The 19,455-nt window shown below is 43.6% G+C and overlaps 1 protein-coding gene across 1 annotated transcript; it reads right to left on the bottom strand.

The window, feature by feature from the left end:
• Positions 1–3,073: 3,073 nt before the first annotated feature.
• On the bottom strand, positions 3,074–17,763 carry LOC137381122 (deleted in malignant brain tumors 1 protein-like). The gene is made up of 11 exons (XM_068053511.1): positions 17,643–17,763; positions 16,284–16,598; positions 14,854–15,171; positions 14,690–14,770; positions 14,413–14,601; positions 14,091–14,132; positions 13,578–13,688; positions 10,456–10,563; positions 7,289–7,420; positions 5,859–6,015; positions 3,074–3,230 (listed from the first exon to the last, which is right to left on the bottom strand). Exons 1-11 carry the CDS (start codon positions 17,761–17,763, stop codon positions 3,074–3,076), a joined length of 1,731 nt encoding a protein of 576 aa, XP_067909612.1.
• Positions 17,764–19,455: the final 1,692 nt, after the last annotated feature.

The following is a 19,455-nucleotide window of genomic DNA, read 5'->3' as shown; positions in this document are numbered from 1 at the left end:
GTCACTGGCTTGTGTGCTTTGTGCAAGGCGTACCTTCCAGCGTTCACAGAGATGGACTGATGGTCACATGACTGCCTCAGTGTATTGTCTGGAACCTTCTAATGGGATTCAAGTTAAGTAATGTCAGTCCCTCAGGCCTCAGGATGTTAACGTTTACACCTGGAGGATTGGATTGGCTCTTTCAAGGCTAATGTTCTCGGCTGGCTCTGTCCGGCCTTCTAATGAAAAGAATCTCCTGTGATTAACTCTGCAGAACAAGTCATTATTTTCTGTACAGGCCCATCAGACATGTGTCTCCTCTTTGAGGCCTTGGAAAGTGCAAGGTGTTCAAATACAAATTGTGGTGGCCATCATGTCTGCCAGCTTTTTAAAAAACGTTATCTGTTGAATTGCAGCTTATTCTGTTTCATTAAACGTTTAAAGTAGGTTTACAATCCATGAATTAAAAAAAAACTTTTGATAGCAGGTATTCTTGACATTATGTTTAATATCATAATGCTTACCGCCACTGGTAGATCCACTTCCATAAACTGCACCAATGGCTCCAACCGATGCAATATGTGCTTTCACATGAGACACCGTAAATTTATCCAGTATTTCTAAACTGTTTCAAGGTCAAGAAAATAAATCTACACCGCATCTATAGAATGGCACATGGAACATCAACTGGCCACTAACCATAAACGGACAGTATTTTCATGAACTGACCTCCTACGGACAAACTGAACAAGTTCATATAAACTGACCCCAGCCATACATCTATACTATTCAAAAATGTTGCGTGACTCATTCACTGAACAGTTCTCCAAAGCTGACACATCGCAACAAAATGCATAACCATTGACATCGATTTGTTTTGTGAAGGGTTCTCTTCTTTTCTTCTTGTCCTAAATGAACATCTCTTTATGGGAGCTGCAGAAAATTGTAGGTGCCTCTCCACTGTCACAGCTATGAGTTTGCTTATCCTGCCCAGTACTAATATTTCGCTTTTACTGTCTCTGCTGACAGATTCCTCTACACGGCGAGGCCTTTCAGAAGCAGGAGAACTACGCCAGCAATACCAATCTGAACAGTCACCCCTCATACTTCAGCACGCACCAGTTCAGCATTTAGCACAATGCATGGGAATGATGGTGAGATAGCACAGTCTGTACATGGTGACCTTCACATCACAAGCGAGTAGCACTGGCAGTGATGAAAGGTGCAGTCGAGGACAGAGGAGGCAGGTGAGTGAGCCCTGACCCAAACATTGCTGAAGAGTTTGGGGATTGCCAATTCAATGCCTGAGTCTTCAGGCAAAGGAAATTTGAATAGTACCAGCAGAGAACGGTTGCGTGGGTAACCTGTCAAAGACTTTCCACATCATGGATGAGACTATGGAGGAGCCAACAGTTTATGACTGGCACCTGGACGTTCCTGTTGATGGAACGAGTTGCCTGTTTTCTGTTATAGAGCATGTGCTGTCCTCTACGGGAGCTGCAGTGAGGCTAACAATGCAAGAACCCTGGTAACCACCAAGGCCAGCTTTGATTGAAGCCCAACCTGCTGCTATTGGGGCTTTGGTTTCTACAGTCCCTTCCAGCCTCGAAAAGTAGAGAAGCACCGTTGACAGATTTAGTGGTTCGAATGGAGATGAGCTTTGGTCGGCTTACTGATGCCCTTAAGTTTTCTCTCATGCAGATCAGTGAGAGATAATGCACAGCCTCATGGGAGCAGACTTACACGACGGGAGCTGCAGACAGTGTCCTCTTTTAAGATGGAAGTGCATCTGTGCCCTTCATGGACCCTCGTTCCATACCCATGCAGGCACCAGCAAGTTAGTCCAGATGCACTAACCTGAAGCCAGTCCCATTCTCTGTCGCGCCCCCAAAAATGCCAGTTGTAAATATCTGCAGTGCCATTTTTACTACTGTAGCAAGCGTCCACCACGCTGAAATAAAACGGGCAGCTCTATAATTAGAAAACACTCAGCCTTCAAGGAAAGACTATAGGGTGGCACATGAATAAATATTAATTTGAGTGCAATTTGTTTACGTAATATTAGTCAAACGTTTATCCGTTTCAATTTGTACAACTTGTTTTGTTAATAATTTAGGGCCTTCACGGTATGTGGGCATGTGAATGCCTCAAGCAGAGATTTTCTCTGTTCTGGTGCAGTGGAGATTTGAGCTGAATGTAGGAGAAGAATCATTATCGTGGATCACTTGGTGCAGGGGTCGGGGGGAGGGGTGTGAGCAGCATTTCAATACAGCCGATGTTGAATCACTTTTTCTTAGACTTCTTATGTTACACGCTGCTTCACCGTGCAAGGCCAGGCACCACATGGTCAGCTTTCGGTGTGGTCTCCAATTCTGCTACCCAATGACAGTGTAGTGACTGGCATGACAGAGCCATCTCTCAGTGTGGGATCCAGGTCTGGCTGCTGACACAGGGCAGTGGGAGGGAAATATGAAATATCTGTCATGGAGGACCACATATCTGCCAATGTGGTAAGAAAGAGGAAGGTTGATCCCAGGGTGACTGCAACTGTCGTGAGTCAATAGGGGATCCCCACACCGAGCATGAACTCAGACTTCCTCCAATTCAACTTACTCATCCATCGTCAATACCCGCTATTCAAAAATACAGGAGCGTTATTAAGGCTGAAAAGTGCCAATGGAAAGCAGACGTGTTCATTGAGGCCTCATCCAATCGCCGTTTGGTCTCTGCAGAATAGACTCCATTTTGAATAACGAGTACCATGTACTCAGTTTAAAAAAAGTACATTTATATGCCTGTTTCATCCAGAAAGAATGTGTGGGACACTCTCTGTGAAAAGGGAGGAGGAGAAAGAACAGGTGTTGCATCATCCGACACTTGCATGAGATGTTTTTTGCGGGAAGAGGAGTGATTCTGGGATTGACAAAGGACTAAACTAGAGCTTTACAGAGGGAATAGTGCCTTTCGATTGTTGAAAGGGGAGGGGAGGGAATGATGCCTTGAGTGGTCACAAGGCACTGGAGGTGGCAGAAATTGAAGAAAACTGTTGAATATGTAGGTGTTGCTGTGGAAAGTGAGGACAAGGCGAACTGGATCATGGCTCTGGTGGTGACAAGAAGGGGTGTGGGCGGAATTGCAGATTATGTGCCTGAAGAAGGGAACTGTTCAGCCGAGCGAAGACAGAAGCCAATTCGGAAATGATGATGCGGAAGGTGGCATCGTTGGAACTACTGTGACAGAGACGTAGATACCTGGAGAAGGCAACAGAGACCTGACACGAAGCAGGATGGAGGAAGTAGGGGTGCATAATCAAGGTAGGTCTCTGAGTTGGTGGCTACAGATAGACATTGTGAGCTCCCTGCCTATCCTCAGTTATGGAGATAGTAACTCGAGGAATCGAATTGGGGATGGGTCGTGTAAAGGTAAGGTAGGCATGGCAGCTGGAAGCAAAGTTAATTCCTTTCAGTTGAGAACGAGGTCAGGAAACTACACTGAAATAGTCATCAATGTACCCAAACAAGATGCCGTGTGCTGGTGGGAGTTAAAGGTATCAAAGGAGTGGGTGGCGAGGCGAGTGATAACGATGCAGAGAGGCTGCACTTCCTAGTCAGAGATACAGGTGCAGGTGGAAAATACATCCTGGTAAAAGATGGACTGTAAAGCGACTGGACATCCCGGTGTGGGATGGTAAAGTAGAGACCTGAATATTTTGAATGGGCTAAGTTGCAGATGGTTTGAACATCCTGGTAAGAGATGGAAGTATTGAGGGTATGGCCGTCCTGATGAGGGATGGAGTTGTAGCGTTCCGAATTTCTTGAATGGATTAAGTTTTGAAGGGACTGATCGTCCTGGTGAGAGATAGAGTTTTAGCAGAATTACATGCTCTAGAGAGAGAAAGAGAAGTATAAAGGGAAAGAACATCTTGGTGAGAGATGTAAATGTACAGTGTTTGGACGGCCTGGGGAGGGATGGAGTTGAGGGAGTCTACAGGTCCTGTTCACAGTGTTGGACTGGATGTCCATGGCGAAAATGAAACATTTCTGGCCAGGAAACCAGAGTAACTGAGAACGTGGATGGCGACAGAAGAAGACAAGGGGAGAAAGTGCAATGGAAAGAGTTAAGATCCATCGGAAAGGAACAGATTGAAATGTTGAGTCTACCGAGGTAGCCTTGTTTGTTGATGTTTGGAGGATTTAGAAGGGGCTGTGCGCGGTTACAGGCACGGGGTGAAGATCTCTAGAGGAAATGAGTTCCATGATAGTATGGGAAAGGATGACATGATGTTCGGTGGTGGGGTCATGATCTGGGGGAGGTGGAACGATATGTCCGAGAGTTCGTGTTTTGGCTCCCCAAGGTCGAGGTCTTTTCAAGAAACAACAACAGCGATTCCATGTCAGCAGGTTTAATGACAATGTCAGGGTTGAGAGAATGAAGTGCTGCAGATCACAGGGAGATAGATAAGAGAGAGTCAAGGGGGCGGAATTCATTCAATCAGACTTACTTGCTTCCATCTTAACACAAACCTTCACTATTTTCCTCTCGCCAGTCCCCCTTTTTCTCTGGTTCTGTATTTGCTAAAAGTAATCAATCTCTCCTAATATATATTTCTGAAGTAAAAGCATTTACATTCAAAGCTAGTTCTGTGTCTCTCGCCGCAGATGATATCTCAGCTGTTCAGTGTTTCCAGCATGATTCATTTTCAATTCAAATGATGGTCGCCGTCTGCTGGTGGATACGGGTATTTCAGTAAGCCAACGAGTCACAAAAATCACAATTTACTGGAGAGTAATGCACGGTGTATTCGTTCTCCCGACAGAGTAACAATTGCGCTCTGTTGATGACTAACTGAAATGTTTAAAATTGACGGCAAAAACGCATGAATTTCTGATCACATTCTCCTGCTCTCCCGCCATCTTCCGGAGCAATGTAGAGCAGTAAAACAACATTGTATTGTATTTAGGAATTGGTGTACATATATGTAACCATAAAAGAGTCATTAATATTGACAAAGGCACAAATTCCAACTGCAACATTAAATAAATGTTTTAAATCATTTTTTGAAGATTATTCCCATTGTACATCAACACTTACATTATAAACTGCAGTAATTTGTCCATATTGAGTATGTGGCGGTGGAGCAAACAGTTACAATAAATGCAGATTAAAGAGACAGACCATTTATTTGTCACATGACGTGTTCTAAACCTTTTTGTTAGCAGGATATGGAAAAGTGACTCGGTTATTAAACAAACTTTGCATAAACTCTTTATTAATAAACGATGGTTTTAATCTCTGTGACAGTGTTGGTAATTACATGCGGAGTAATATATCTCAGTATTTGTATAGACAGAGAAATGATTCGAAATCAATTCTGTTTGGTAATTTAATTAAAGAGAATACACACACTTCCAGAAAAAATATAGAGAAAAGCCAAATCTAGTTATTTCAACACAAATTAACATGATAGTTGATTAAAATAAAGTGAAATTTATATAGTAAAGCAAAACACATCTATCATGTTGACACTGTTGGAGAAGTTCATATAATTCCCTCATATTTAACACAAAATATTTTCCACCAATCTGTGATCATACTCCAGACATCATAGGCAGGATTTGAGGCTGACTGTTACCTGAAAGAACAACAAAAACGACTTGCGAGGGTTACAGCAATGTGAACCATCAAACAAATACATCAAATACAGTATATGATCCCCTCAGCATATTTCTGCTTCAATAAGCCTCCTATTTCTTTAGTAAGTACAGAAAATGTTCTATCTGATACTTTGGAATCACTGACATTGAAAACACCATTAATTATCATATCAATATCGGAAACAGCCGAAATACATGGAACAAATAATACAACATTGCTCTTACCGGACTAATGGAGATGTAAGATGCTGAACCACACAGTCACTGCCCATCGTTGGTGGAACGTCTGCTGTTGTGAACGTGTCACAGTGAACATCCTCATAGTTGTCAGCAATGGAGGGAACTGGTAAACCGGGATCAGTGCGGGTCTGAGAGCTGAGTACTGTGGAGCGAAAGATTATGTATCAATGATTGGACAGAAAGCGGGTTCAGTGCGGGTCTGAGAGCTGTCCACTGTGGAGGGGAAGATTATGGATTAATGATTGGATTGAATGCGGGTTCAGTGCGGGTCTGAGAGCTGTGTACTGTGGAGAGAAAGATTATGTATTAATGATTGGACAGAAAGCGGGTTCAGTGCGGGTCTGAGAGCTGTCCACTGTGGAGGGGAAGATTATGGATTAATGATTGGATTGAATGCGGGTTCAGTGCGGGTCTGAGAGCTGTGTACTGTGGAGAGAAAGATTATGTATTAATGATTGGACAGAAAGCGGGTTCAGTGCGGGTCTGAGAGCTGTCCACTGTGGAGGGGAAGATTATGGATTAATGATTGGATTGAAAGCGGGTTCAGTGCGGGTCTGAGAGCTGCATACTGTGGAGAGAAAGATTATGAATTAATGATTGGGCTGAAAGCGGGTTCAGTGCGGGTCTGAGAACTGTATACTGTGGAGCGAAAGATTATGGATTAATCATTGGACTGAAAGCGGGTTCAGTGTGGGTCTGACAGCTGCACACTGTGGAGAGAAAGGTTATGAATTAATGATTGGACTGAAAGTGGATTCAATGCTGGTCTGAGAGCTGTATACTGTGGAGAGAAACGCTTTGGATTAACGATTGGACTGAAAGCGGGATCAGTGCGGGTCTGAGAGTTGTATACTTTGTGGAGAAAGATTATGGAGTAACGATTTGACTTTACGCGAGTTCTGTGAGGGTCTGAGAGCCGTCTCCTGTGGAGAGAAATATTATGGATTAATGTTTGGACTGAAAGCAGGTTCAGTGTGGGTCTGAGAGCTGTATCCTGTGGAGAGAAAGTTTATGAATTAATGATTGGTTTGAAAGCGGGTTCAGTGCGGGTCATCTATATATGTGTCAATAATGTGAAGGGGAATGGAATGTTTTGACAGCTGAATGTTTTCCAGCTCCATTCACTGTGTTGTTGTTTTACCGCTTCATGATAGCAGATGAAATGGATCAGCTAAGCCTGAATCAGGGTTTTCATATTGAGCACCTGAAGGATTTCCAGTGACAGTGTTAACAAGAGAGAAATCACACACCGAATAACATAAGTGTGTCCTTTCTAAAATAAGTCAAGCATTGTTTTGTCCAAATAACTTTAATCAAAACATGAATGTAAATCAACCAGCAGTCTGTGACATTGCCGAGTGGAATGAAATTCAAAGTAGTGACAGAGAGCTGGTGACTGTGGGAGTTTAACTCACTGAGAGTGGAGAGATCACCGCCGACACTTGTCAGTGTGAAGAAATAATCAGGACCACTGTCCAGAAACAAGTGACCATCCTGACTGTCAATGGCTACAGTCTTTACATCATCATAATCACCCGAACCCAGACCTGAGATGAAATAATGATTGTCACTGACATTAAATGGTAACAATGAATACTTAGAATTATATTATTAGACGTCAGTCTGCACGGGCCGGCCAGAGTAAACTGTGATCTTCAGTCGGAGTGAGATTAGAGGCTGGCGAATGGTGGGACCATGTCGTGTCACAATAGGTAAGTCATAGCTCATGCTATGTTTAAAATGCAGCCTGCAATCGACTGAAAGGAAGGGGCAGTGTAGGATATTGGTTGGGAGACTGACAACCTGCATGTCTGGCAGATAGCAGCAGCCAGAGCAAGGGTGGCGCCCAGGTCTTCGCATGCCTCCATGGAAGTGCTCCTTCAGACAGCAAGGGCAAGGAGGGAAGCGCTTTTCCATCGGGACGGGAGGAGGAGGCCAGCTAGGCAGGTGGGGAGGGCATGACAGGAGATTGGGCAGGAGGTGAGCAGCCGTGAGGTAGTCCCATGGAAGAGGTTTCAGTGCAGAAACGGGCTAAATGCCCTGATGCAGTATGGCAAGGTGAGTGCAGTGCCTAACATTAATCTGACAGCCTTAAATGTCTCAAAAGATAAAAATTAAACTCATTGGTTCAGATGTTCCTCCACTAAAGAGCACAGCTCAGTGACCACCTCCTTGGAAAGGCACAATCTTCAGTGACACTGCTGCTCCGACATTTGCAAGGAGCAGAGCCTCTGATGGTGAGGCGTCTCTGGTGGGTCGCATCTTCTGCACTCAAGAAGCTGGATGCTTGCGGCTGTGCGCCCTGCTCATCCACACTCTCTTCCAGCCTCACGATTCTTGTCACTGTCTGAGTGCTGAAGCCTAATCCCCGGGGACTGAAGCTGCCTCCATCTCTGATTGTCGTCCACTATGGGAGACCTCAAAACCGGAGTGGCTGACACCTATTGTAAATTGCTGCACTCACTTCTCAAGGCCTCCATTCTTTATACTTGGCATATGTAAGTTGCAGGTCGGAGAGGATGTTCATCCTGAATACTTCTGTTGTGATCTCCAAGATCGGTCAGCCTCCAGATTACCAATACCGCGATACAGTATCTCTCACCCTCCCCCAGTGCCACAATGCTTTTCACAGCCAAAATAGAGCTTCCTCTGAGCTTCCCCTTCCTTACAGATGGAGAGTCTCTGAAAACTGTTGTTCTTGCGCGCTTTTCACTAAATTGTGAATAGCTTGGAACATTGCCATGAATTTCCTGTTTTATAGATTCAATTACCTGCCCAGCGCCTTGAAGTGCAGCCTCCACCCACCAGCTCGGCCGCTTCCAGGAATATCATTTAACAGTGTCAAGACGTCGGGTTTCATTTGCACCGCTATCCAGCGGCATTTTCCCTCCCAGTGTGTCGCCACTGTGTGACAAAATGCTGCCCGCCATGTTAAAGACACATCTATCTCATTGAATTACCCATTCAACATACGCACACATGTCACATTTAACCGCCCAGACAACAGTGTCAAAAATCACAATAATTGGATGTCTCATTCCATTAAAGTACTGGGTGCAATCGGGATGATTTTGTTAAATTCCAAATTATTTCTCCATTTTTTAAACTAAAATCACTCAGTAAATCTCATGTCTTCAGCAGCATCACTTTACAGTGAGTAAGTTCTGATGTATTTAGTTCTTGATTTCAGATAGCAGACAGCGTGATGGATTAAAAAACGTGATGGTAACCAGTAAAAATGTACCCACCCTGAATACTGGAGGAGTTCCCTTCAGGATTTTCTGATCCAGGATCCGTGTCACCCAAACTGTGACTGGTGTAATATTCAATCTGATTGAGGGACTCAATGGAATCAGCAACTGTGAAACACAAACATGGATGGTTATTGGAGAGATTGAGTGGGACGTTCGAGAAAATAACAATAAAACGGTGGTGACAATGTCCTGGAACTTTGTATCTGACACGATTGTGAAACATTCACCACAGGGATTGCAGTGGTTCAAGTGCAACTAGAGATGGACCATAAATGTTGGCTCATATAGCGAGCAGTTAAAACAATACACAGTACAGCTCGTGGGTCAGATTTCAGAAATCAGAGCGGAGACAATAGTGTAAAACATAGTCAGTTAGCACAGTTTCTTAATCCAGAATTCCTCCCCCCCTGTCCCCGAGTCCTTCCCTTTCAGAGTCTCAGACGGCTGGTGGTGGCTCCAAAACCGAACCCCACCCCGGATAATGGGGCAGAAAAGAGTGCAAGGAGGCTAATAACGGTGTTGTTCTTCTTGGTGTGTTTTGTTTTAACCTGAGAAATTTCTATCAGTGGTTAACTCGCTCCCCAAATGTAGCGCAAGACAAAACTTTTATTGGTTTGGTAGGGTTTTTACCCCAGTATCGTGAAGCAGAATTTGTCGATTAATGATAAACATCAGAATACAAAGTGGTGCAATCGGTTTTTTGAAGAAACCACCGTTTTCAGGGAAGGAGTTCCTGGTGGGAACATGTTTCCGATCCAGAAATCCAGTCACCGAGAGAAATAAAATCTGTGTCAATGTAACTCTCTCCTCCTGAGAGCAGTGACTATTTATGGTCTAGTTTAAAGGGAATAAAATGACATGATAGTGATAAAGACTTCAAAGTCAGCAGACACAGAAAATGCTACAAAGATGTGATGATACATGAATTATTGAAGAGATTTTCAGTCGATTTATGTTATTCAATTGCAGTAGGAGAGACTATAAAATAACAAAAAATAACACGAACGGCCGATGCGTTTGTTATTCAGGTGTTCAGATATCTGAGGCAGTCCGTGTGCAGACGGAAGGGAAAATCGATCATCGGTTTTGATTGCTCGTTAAAAATAAACAGAAATCACGGGTGTGAATCTTCCCAAACCCATTGCTCATCTTGCTATACACACAGATATAGACACACTCACACTGTAATAGGACTCCTTCACATGGTGATAGTGAGCGGATTTCTGATCAGGTTCAGTCAGTAAACTGACAATTAAAATGGAGTATTTAAGCGGAAGTGACATTTTTTCGGTGAAAATGCAATTCGGTATGAAATATAAAACACAGACCTGCACGCCGGATCTGATAGGAATCTTTGCCTGGTGGAATATTCCCAATCTCTTCATAAATTGCTTGGTACAAACCAGCCAGTGAACCGTTGCTGCTGGTGACAAAACCTGTCAGATGGAGGGTGGGGAGATTAACGTTCTGTTACAACCCATAAGCGTTTAACAGTAAATTATCTGCGAACATATCCAAATCACAGAGATGGTAATAGTAAAGAGTAAAAAGCCAGAAATTGTGAATGTGGAGTAGATTTGTTGTGTGTATGTCCGTATATGTCTATGTGCCTATTTTTCTGCACACTCATACGTTCACCTGCAGCAGACTGGGGACAGCTGTGTTGACTGAGGAAAAAGTCAATCAAGTTTGTTAGAAACGATCTCCCCTGAGAAAGCCATGCTGACTAACCCTGATTGATCGCTGCCTCTCCAAGTGGAGATTAATCCTGCTCCTCAGACTTTTTTCCAAAAGTTTCCCGACCACTGATGTTAGATTCACAGGCCTGTAATTACCTGGTTTATATCTGCTACACTTCTTGAATAATGGTACCACATTCACTGTCCTCCAGTCCTATGGTACATCTACAGTGGCCAGAGAGGATTTGAAAATGTGTGTCAAAGCCGCTATCTCCTCCCTTGACTCACATAACAGCCTGGGATATATCTCATCTGGGCCTGGGAATTTATCCATTTTAAGCCCGCTAAAACAGCGAATACTTCATACCGTTCAATGCTAATTTGTTCAAATATATCTCAATCCCCCTCCCGGATCTGTACATCTACGTCGTCAGTCTCCATGGTGAGCACAGATGTAAAGTGATCAATTAAAATCTAATCTATGTCCTCGGGCTCCACACACAGCTCGTCACTTTGGTCCCTAATCGGCCCTACTCTTTCCCTGGTTATCATCTCGCCCTTAATATTCTTATAAAACGCCCTGGGATTGTCCTTTATCTTGCTCTCCAGTGTTTTTGCATGTCCCCACTTCGCTCTCCTAATTCATTTTTTAAGTACACCGGACACTTTCTATACTCTTACATGGACTCCGCTGTTGTCAGCCCTTTGAATCTGCCATAAACCTCCTTTTTTGTTCCTTATCCAATCCTCTATATCATTTGACATCTAGGACTCCCTGGACTTGTTGGTCCTACCCTTCAACGTTACGGGAACATGTTGGCCCTGAGCTCTCACTGTTTCAGTTTGAAGGTAAGAGATCATGGGATCCAGTGCAATTTGACAAATTGGATCCAAAATTGGCTTAGTGGCAGGAGGCAGATGGTGATGGTCTAAGGTTGCTTTTGAGTGTGGAGGCCTGTGACCATTGGTGTACTAAAGCGATTGGTGCTGGTACCCTTATTGTTTGTAGTGTACATTAATGACTTAGACGTGAATATAGGAGGTGTGGTCAGTAAGTTCGCAGATGGCACAAAATTAGTGGTGTTGTAAACAGTGAGGAGGAAAGCCGCACATTACAGGGTGATATAGATGGGCTGGTAAGATGAGTGGGAGAGCAACAAGTGGATTCTATTCTTGAGAAGTGTGAGGTGAAGCATTTCGGGAGGATTTACAAGGCAAGGGAATATGCGATGGATGGTAGGACCCCAGGATGTTCAAAGGGTCAGAGGGACCTTGGTGTACTTGTCCATAGATCATAGAAGGCAGTAGCACAGGACGATAAGGTGGTTCGGAATGCATATGGGATACTTGCCTTTATTAGCCGAGGCATAGAATATAAGAGCTGGGAGGTTATGATGGAGCTGTATAGAACGCTAGTTAGGCCACAGCTGGAGTACTGTGCACAGTTCTAGACACCACATTATCGGAAGGATGTGATTGCACTGGAGAGTGTGCAGAGGAGATCCACCAGGATGTTGCCTGGGCTGGAGCATTTCAACTATGAAGAGAGACTGCATAGGCGAGGGTCGTTTTCTTTAGGGCAGAGAAGGCTGAGGGGGGACTTGATTATGAAGGCCATTGATGGGATAGATAGGAAGAAACTATTTCCGTTAGCGGAGGCATCACTAACCAGGGGGCACAGAGTTAAAGTAAGGGGCAGGAGGTTTAGAGGGGATTTGAGGAAATAGATATTCACCCAGAGGATGGTTGGAGTCTGGAACACACTGCCTGAAGGGGTGGTAGAGGCAGGAACCCTCACAACATTTAAGGTATTTGGATGAGCATTTGAAATGCCATAACATACAAGGCTAAGAGCCAAGTGCTGGCAAATGGGATGAGAATAGATAGGTTCTTGTTGGCAGCATCGACACGATGAGCTGCGGGGTCTGTTTCGGTGCTGTATAATTCTATTACTCTATCACTCTCTGACCTGATCTCGTACTTGTGATCCTTTGTAAAATACTGCCAGTCTAGTGAGGTCACAAGGCTCGATCTTTTCAGCTTCAGGATTGTCATGTTTCAGAGCCTTATCTGGTCGTGTCCTTGGCAGAGATAATATGCCTCTGCTGCCCTCGCTGTAGAATCTTTCTTAATAAGTGAGAGAGAGGGAGAGTGAGAGAGTGCTATTTCTGTAAGAAGTCAAAATTATTAGGTAACGTGTTTTTTTTTTATTAAGAGTTCCATTTGTTATTATAAATTAGGAGAGAGTTGAACGTGTGAAATATGATTGGAAGCCTAGCTTTGGAATGTAGAATCATGGCTGGTGAATGCAGAAGGTCGTATTCAAGTATCACTTGTCAAGATAACGGACAGACCCGGTTAGACAGCTCGAGATTGGAAGCCCAGAGCCAGAAATTGAAGGATTGGAATTGACTCCCAATTGATGACGGAAGATTAACAGTCAAATAAACTGCTGAATGTACAGCTCAAAACTTTCAATTAAACGTCCTGATCCATAGTTACAATAAGTAAATTCTTGCAGAGTTTGATGTATTACGTGATGAACTCTCACAGTATATGTGGACACTTCAAATCAGTCTCCATTTTAAATCTCACATTTTACTAATTCTCGAGCACACTGAATGCAGCAAAACAGCAAAAAAAGATTACTATGTATTTCTAACAAGCCCACTTTACATTCCATAGAAAGCTGCAATGAACGACAGTCTTGCAAGTATATGACACAATATCTGGGATCTTGTGTTGGATGCGCGGGAAGATATGAGCCTCACCTCTTCGAATTGACTTTTTCTGTATAACCATCATCAGTGAGATCAACACACAGATTAGCGGGACTCCGAAGCAGACCGCAACTAGGATGAAAGTCGCTGTATATCCCTGTTCTTAATGACAAAAATAAAGAAAGGTTTAGCACAGACACAGTCCGTCTTGTGTGATAAAATATTTACAATAGGTATTTAATAATTATATCCACTGCTTCTGGGCAATGAGTCCGGCTGAACATTCCCCAGTATGTGTGGTGCACATTGCACCAGAGGAAAGTGTGAACCATTCTAAATTGCAGAGACAGGGGTCCCCATGTTTCTGATGAGTACAGGACAGTTCAGGTACAGCCAGAAACTGGGATTAGAAGAATTATAACCTGACAATTTGAAATATGCGGTGAGGAAAAAAACGTTCAGTTCAGCGAGAACGTGCTCATAGTATCTTCAGAAAATGGCAACAATACCAATTCAACTAATACAAACCCTAACGTTAGCTGGAACACTAATAATGTGAAGTACCTGCAGATGTGGACGAGACAGCAACTGGAGGCACATCGAGTCCTGTGGAATATAATGTACATAAAGTTCAGGAGGATGAAATTTCAGCACTTTGCATTTAAACATGAATACTGTTCTTAATTTCCTGAAGTAATGAGTCAATTTAACGAAACAAGGAACCCTAACCCCACTCTCCAAACCCTGCCACCCTCACCAGAACAAATCACACTGGCATCTTCCTTGTGATCACAGTCAGATTGAGCCAGTGATGAGGAAGGACAGTCGGCCAGAGAAGATTCGCTGCCAGTGCACTTCACCTCATCCAGCCAGATAACACCGTCACCCTGGAAAAACGTGGCCCCTCCTGGGGCCAATAGAGCGTGGTCACAACCCAGCTCTCTGCAGACAACATTGGCATCGGCCATATTCCAGGAGTCATCACACACCGTGCCCCAGATGTTACTGCACAATATCTCCACTCTCCCGGAGCAGTTGGTGTTACCTCCAAACAGGCGCAACCATTGTCCCGAGTCTGTCAAAAAGAATCAATGATTATTATTAATGTGGTATAAGACAGGAGTACCAGTCACATAGTTGATACAATAAAGAGGAATTAGCACCTGGTGAAAGCACACGTTTACAGTCATGTTCTCGAATGCAGTCCTTTGATCTGTGGGGCTGCTCCTTAATTACTTTTGCTTCTGTTGAGAAGAGAAACATGCTGACTGTATCAGACACAAAAGTTTGAAATGACAATCGCACATTGAGAGGTTTGTTGCGTTACCTGAACAAACAACACCAGCATCCTCTCTGTGTTCACAGTTGTGTTTGCCCCACGGTTCTGTTTGACACTGCCAAAGGAACGATTCGTGTGAAATACACTCCATCCCATCGAGCCAAATGGGTCCGGATCCTTCTCCGAATGACTGAGTGTAATAATCGATGGAACTGAGGGGACCACACTGTAATTGTTTGCAGATCACATCTGCATCAGGTCCATCAAATGTATCCAAGCACACTGTTCCCCAGCTGCCATTGTAGAACACTTCCACTCTCCCCTCACAGCGATGCTTCCCATTCACCAGCCGCAGCTCTTTGTGCTCTGTCAATGACACAAGAAATATCCAGATGGTGGGATTGATAACTCGTTGTGTGTTCATACTGCACAGCTCAACACTTGCTCCATCGGTTTTGTTCACTGATTGCGGGTAACTATTTCAGAAAATTGATAGAAAAACACCGACAGCCCATAATGTAATAAAAAATAATGAACACGGAATTCACAACAGAAGGAGAAACAATGTTATTGAATTCTTTGAAGAAGTTACAGAAAGATAACGGGGATACTGCAGTCGATGCAATATGCAAGTTCCTTTTTTTCGTAAGTACCTCTGACAAGGTACCATATAGTGGGATCATGACTGGGGTCAGAGCATGTGGAGTCAAGAGATCAGTGGAAGAATGGTAGAAAACTAGCTACAAAGCACGTCATCAGGGTTAAAAGTGGTAACCCAGAATGGCAGAATGTGGGAAGTGGTGTTCCACAGGGCTGGATTCACTGCTGCTCAACATTTACATAAACGGTTTGGGCTTTGGCATGGGAGACATAATTTCAAAATTTAAGATGACAGCAATTTGGGGATACAGTTAACACTAAGGAAGACTGAGACAAAATACGGGAAGACATGACTAAATGGGCCGAATGGGCATACAATTATCAAATTAGTTTTAATACAGATAAGTCTGTGGTGCTGAGTGTTGGTAGGAAGAATAAAGAGGCCACGTATTTCTTGTAAAATAAGAGTGAAAATGATGTCGAGAACCAAAGAGATATGTTGATACAGAGGCACTAATCACTCATAAAGTGACAGAGACCGAAGCTAGTGATCATGAATATAGGATAATCATGAATAAATCTCATAAGAAGTTCAGCAGATTTTGTATTTTACACATACAATTGTTGAGTTGAATAGCACTGATGTCTTTAAGGAAAGGTGAGTAGGTACATGAGGGAGAAAGAAGTAGGAGGACAAGCAAAGAGGGTTAGATGCAGTAAAGTGGGCTATACTCGTGGGCAACATGAACACCAAATTGAACAGTTAGAGCGAATGGCCAGATTCTGTGCTGGACATTGTATGTAATTCGATGTAATATCTTCCCTGTGAAGCCACGTGCGCAACACTACGGAAAATGGGCATATGGAAGCACCCTTACCTGAACACATGATCCTCACATCTTCTTCATGAGAACAGTCGTGGTTATCCCACGATGCTGAGGGACATTCCCAGAGAAATGATTCGTTACCGGAACAGTTCAGTTCATCCAACCAAACTGGCCCTGAGTCTGGTCCACAAGATGCAGTAAGTGAAATGTCCAATGCCTTTCCACAACCCAGCTGTTTGCAAACCACGTCAGCGTCCGCCAGATCCCAGGAATCAGCACAAACTGAGCCCCATGTACGATTGTAATAAATCTCCACTCGGCCAGTACATGGGCTTCCACCGCCGGACAGCCTTAACTGCTGGTGGTCTGTTGGACAACAGTACATGAGGATTATAAGTTCAATACACATTCACCTCATCACTCAGTCCAACTCATTGTCCCATCACCAGATAAATCAAAAATGTTAAATGCACCTTTGACAGGTAAATGAAACTATCCGGCAGAATATGTGTTTGCACTTACTTATTACATAGAATATAAAGAACAGAAATATTTCAGATGTCCTACTAGATCTGGCTTTGACAAGTTATGGTCTTCAGTTTACCATGTATGTTTGGAATGCTTGTGTCCGTTGTTGTCAGGCAAGCAGTCACGTGATTAACTGTCAATTTATACTCATGTTATCTAACTGTATCTGTTCCTTGTCCATGTATGTTACCCTTATTTGTTATCTTGGTCAGACGTTCACTGCCATCTCCTCTTTCCTTTATCTTGACTAACAAGTGAGTTGCATTTATCTTGCGCCATTAAAGTAATCAAAGATTCCAAGGCGCGATACAGGAGTGATATCAAAGCAATTTTAACACAAAGCACCTAAGACTAAATTAGTTCAGATGACCAAACGCTAAGTCAAAGAGTTAGTTTTATGGAGCATCTTAAAGCAGGAAAGATAGGTTGACAGGCAAAGAGATTTAAGCAAGTAATTCGAGAGCGTGTGACCTTTGCAGTTTCAAGCACAGCCGCCAATGGTGCGCAATTAAAATCAGGAATGCTCAAGAAGCCAGAACTGGGAGCTGTCAGACTGGAGCCTATTGCAAAGACAGGAGCTGTGAGGCCAAGATTTCCACTGTTTCTGAAGAAAATACTTAGTCCAACCAATCGGTATCAAAACTGAATCATTAAATATCTCATATGTTGTAAGTTCCACTCTGTCATATGTAAATAAATGTTCATTGGAACAACCCCAAAACATCTGTCCACACTTACATTCTGCATAATACAACATCCCCAGAACATATGCCTGCATTTTCATGCTGCACAATGGAACTTTCAAGCGCAAGTCCAAAACATCTGTCTACTTTTATACACAGTCTAATGAAACTTACACCAGAACAACTCCCACACAGCTACCTCCACTTATATACTGTACAATGGAACTGATTGCAAGCTCGACGCTGGATTGGATAGCAGAGCTGAGAGTCCAATTCCATATTCTATTTATCACAAGGCCGTTATCTTTCACCTCCATCATCATTCACCTCCCTTCCTGCCTCAGCCCATCTGCTGCCGAAATGCTCACCCATGCTTTGTTGCCTGTAGAACCGAATATTTCAATGTTCTCCTGGGCGATTACCCATCCTGCACCCTCCAGAAACATCAGCTCATCCAAAGCATTGTTGCTTCTCCTACATGAAGCCTTTCTCAGGAGCGCCACTGCACTCGCTGGTTTCCCATACGCCAATGCCTCGTGTTTTCCATTATGATCTTCATGTTCAGACACCTTCATGCTCTCCCCCTGCCATCAGTATAACCGCCTGCAGCCTGAATCATTTCAAGAGCTCTGCATTTCTCTGAATCCAGCTTCTTGCACATCACCCACTTCCATTGCCCACAACGTTCAGTCTTGTCTTTACCATCTGACCCCCACAGATCAGAATTTTCCCGCGAAACATTTCTGTGTCTCCAGCTCTTCAAATCCAGCCTTTCGACTAAGAATTTAGTCACCCACTCTAACATCTCTTTGTTTTGCTCTGTGTCAGTTTTCTGCCCGATTACATTCCTGTTAAACTCCTTGTGATGTATGTGTTAAATGAAAGTTCTGTTATAAAAAAAATCTTGTTGCTTCATTGTGTCCGTGTCCTCTCTCTCTGCACACTACCACCATCCAGCCCCAGCTCCCCACCCGCCACCCATCCTCACCCCTTCCCCTCGAGTGAAATTACTGGTTTGAGACACCCAGCAACAAGTAACCTATATTATCACTTTTCTCAGCAGATTAGACATTTGACCTCTTTGTTTTTGTAAAATCAGTGAAGCATTTGTTTACCTGAACACAGGACCCCAACATCCATACTGTCAGTGAGAGACGAATTCAATGTGAATAAGCTGCAGTTCTGGAGCTGCAATTCGTTTCCTTCACACTGGACATCATTCACCCAGACGGGTCCTTCACTCTTTCCGTCCTTTGAATAGTTATAAGCGGCTGTCGCTTCACCGCAGCCCAGCTGTGTACAGACCACGTTGGCATCATTTAGGGTCCAGTGTCTGTCCTGCAATCTCCCCCAGCTGCCGGTGTAGTAAATCTCCACTCGCCCATCACACCAGCTTCCCCCGTTAGTCAGCTTTAGTGACCAATTTTCATCTACAATATGAAACACATTGAGAATGGTGAAACTGAAGCAAAATATCTCATAATTTACTGCCACCAGAAAAATTATTAATTTTAATGGTTACGATTTCTGTCATCATTGTTCAGAAGGCTTGTCGGAAGATGTTCTTCACCATTACCTTTTCTCAGTAAAAACATTTTAGAGACATACCGAGTAGCTTCCGCTGGCTAAACTGGGGAAAAGGGGTAAAATGAACTGGGGATGAGCGCGGCACATACCGGCTATTGATAAGTGATGAGACCGAAGGATGGACCAGGGGCTTTAAATGGCTCCTGACAGATGACAGTTCCCTTTCTCCCATATGGAGGGAAACAGACAAGTTTAATTTGAGACAATGCTTCCGATGACGTCTCAAATCGCTTCACAGGCAATGAAGTACTTTTGAATTGTATTCACTAATGCAATATATGCTGACCCGAGGGACTGAAGGTCGTTCTCGTGTCTACATGAACTGATATTTCCTGATCTTGCCCTGTACTTGCAAATATCATCAACGTTTCTTCCAATTTTTCTTCCTCATCTTCACATGGTCCATCTTCAACTCTTCCATTCCC

The sequence above is a fragment of the Heterodontus francisci genome, chromosome 21 (genome assembly GCF_036365525.1).
Source record: "Heterodontus francisci isolate sHetFra1 chromosome 21, sHetFra1.hap1, whole genome shotgun sequence".
In the NCBI taxonomy this organism is placed as follows: domain Eukaryota; kingdom Metazoa; phylum Chordata; class Chondrichthyes; order Heterodontiformes; family Heterodontidae; genus Heterodontus; species Heterodontus francisci.
Note: the sequence above shows the minus strand (reverse complement) of the source record. Positions and strands in the feature narration are given on the sequence as shown.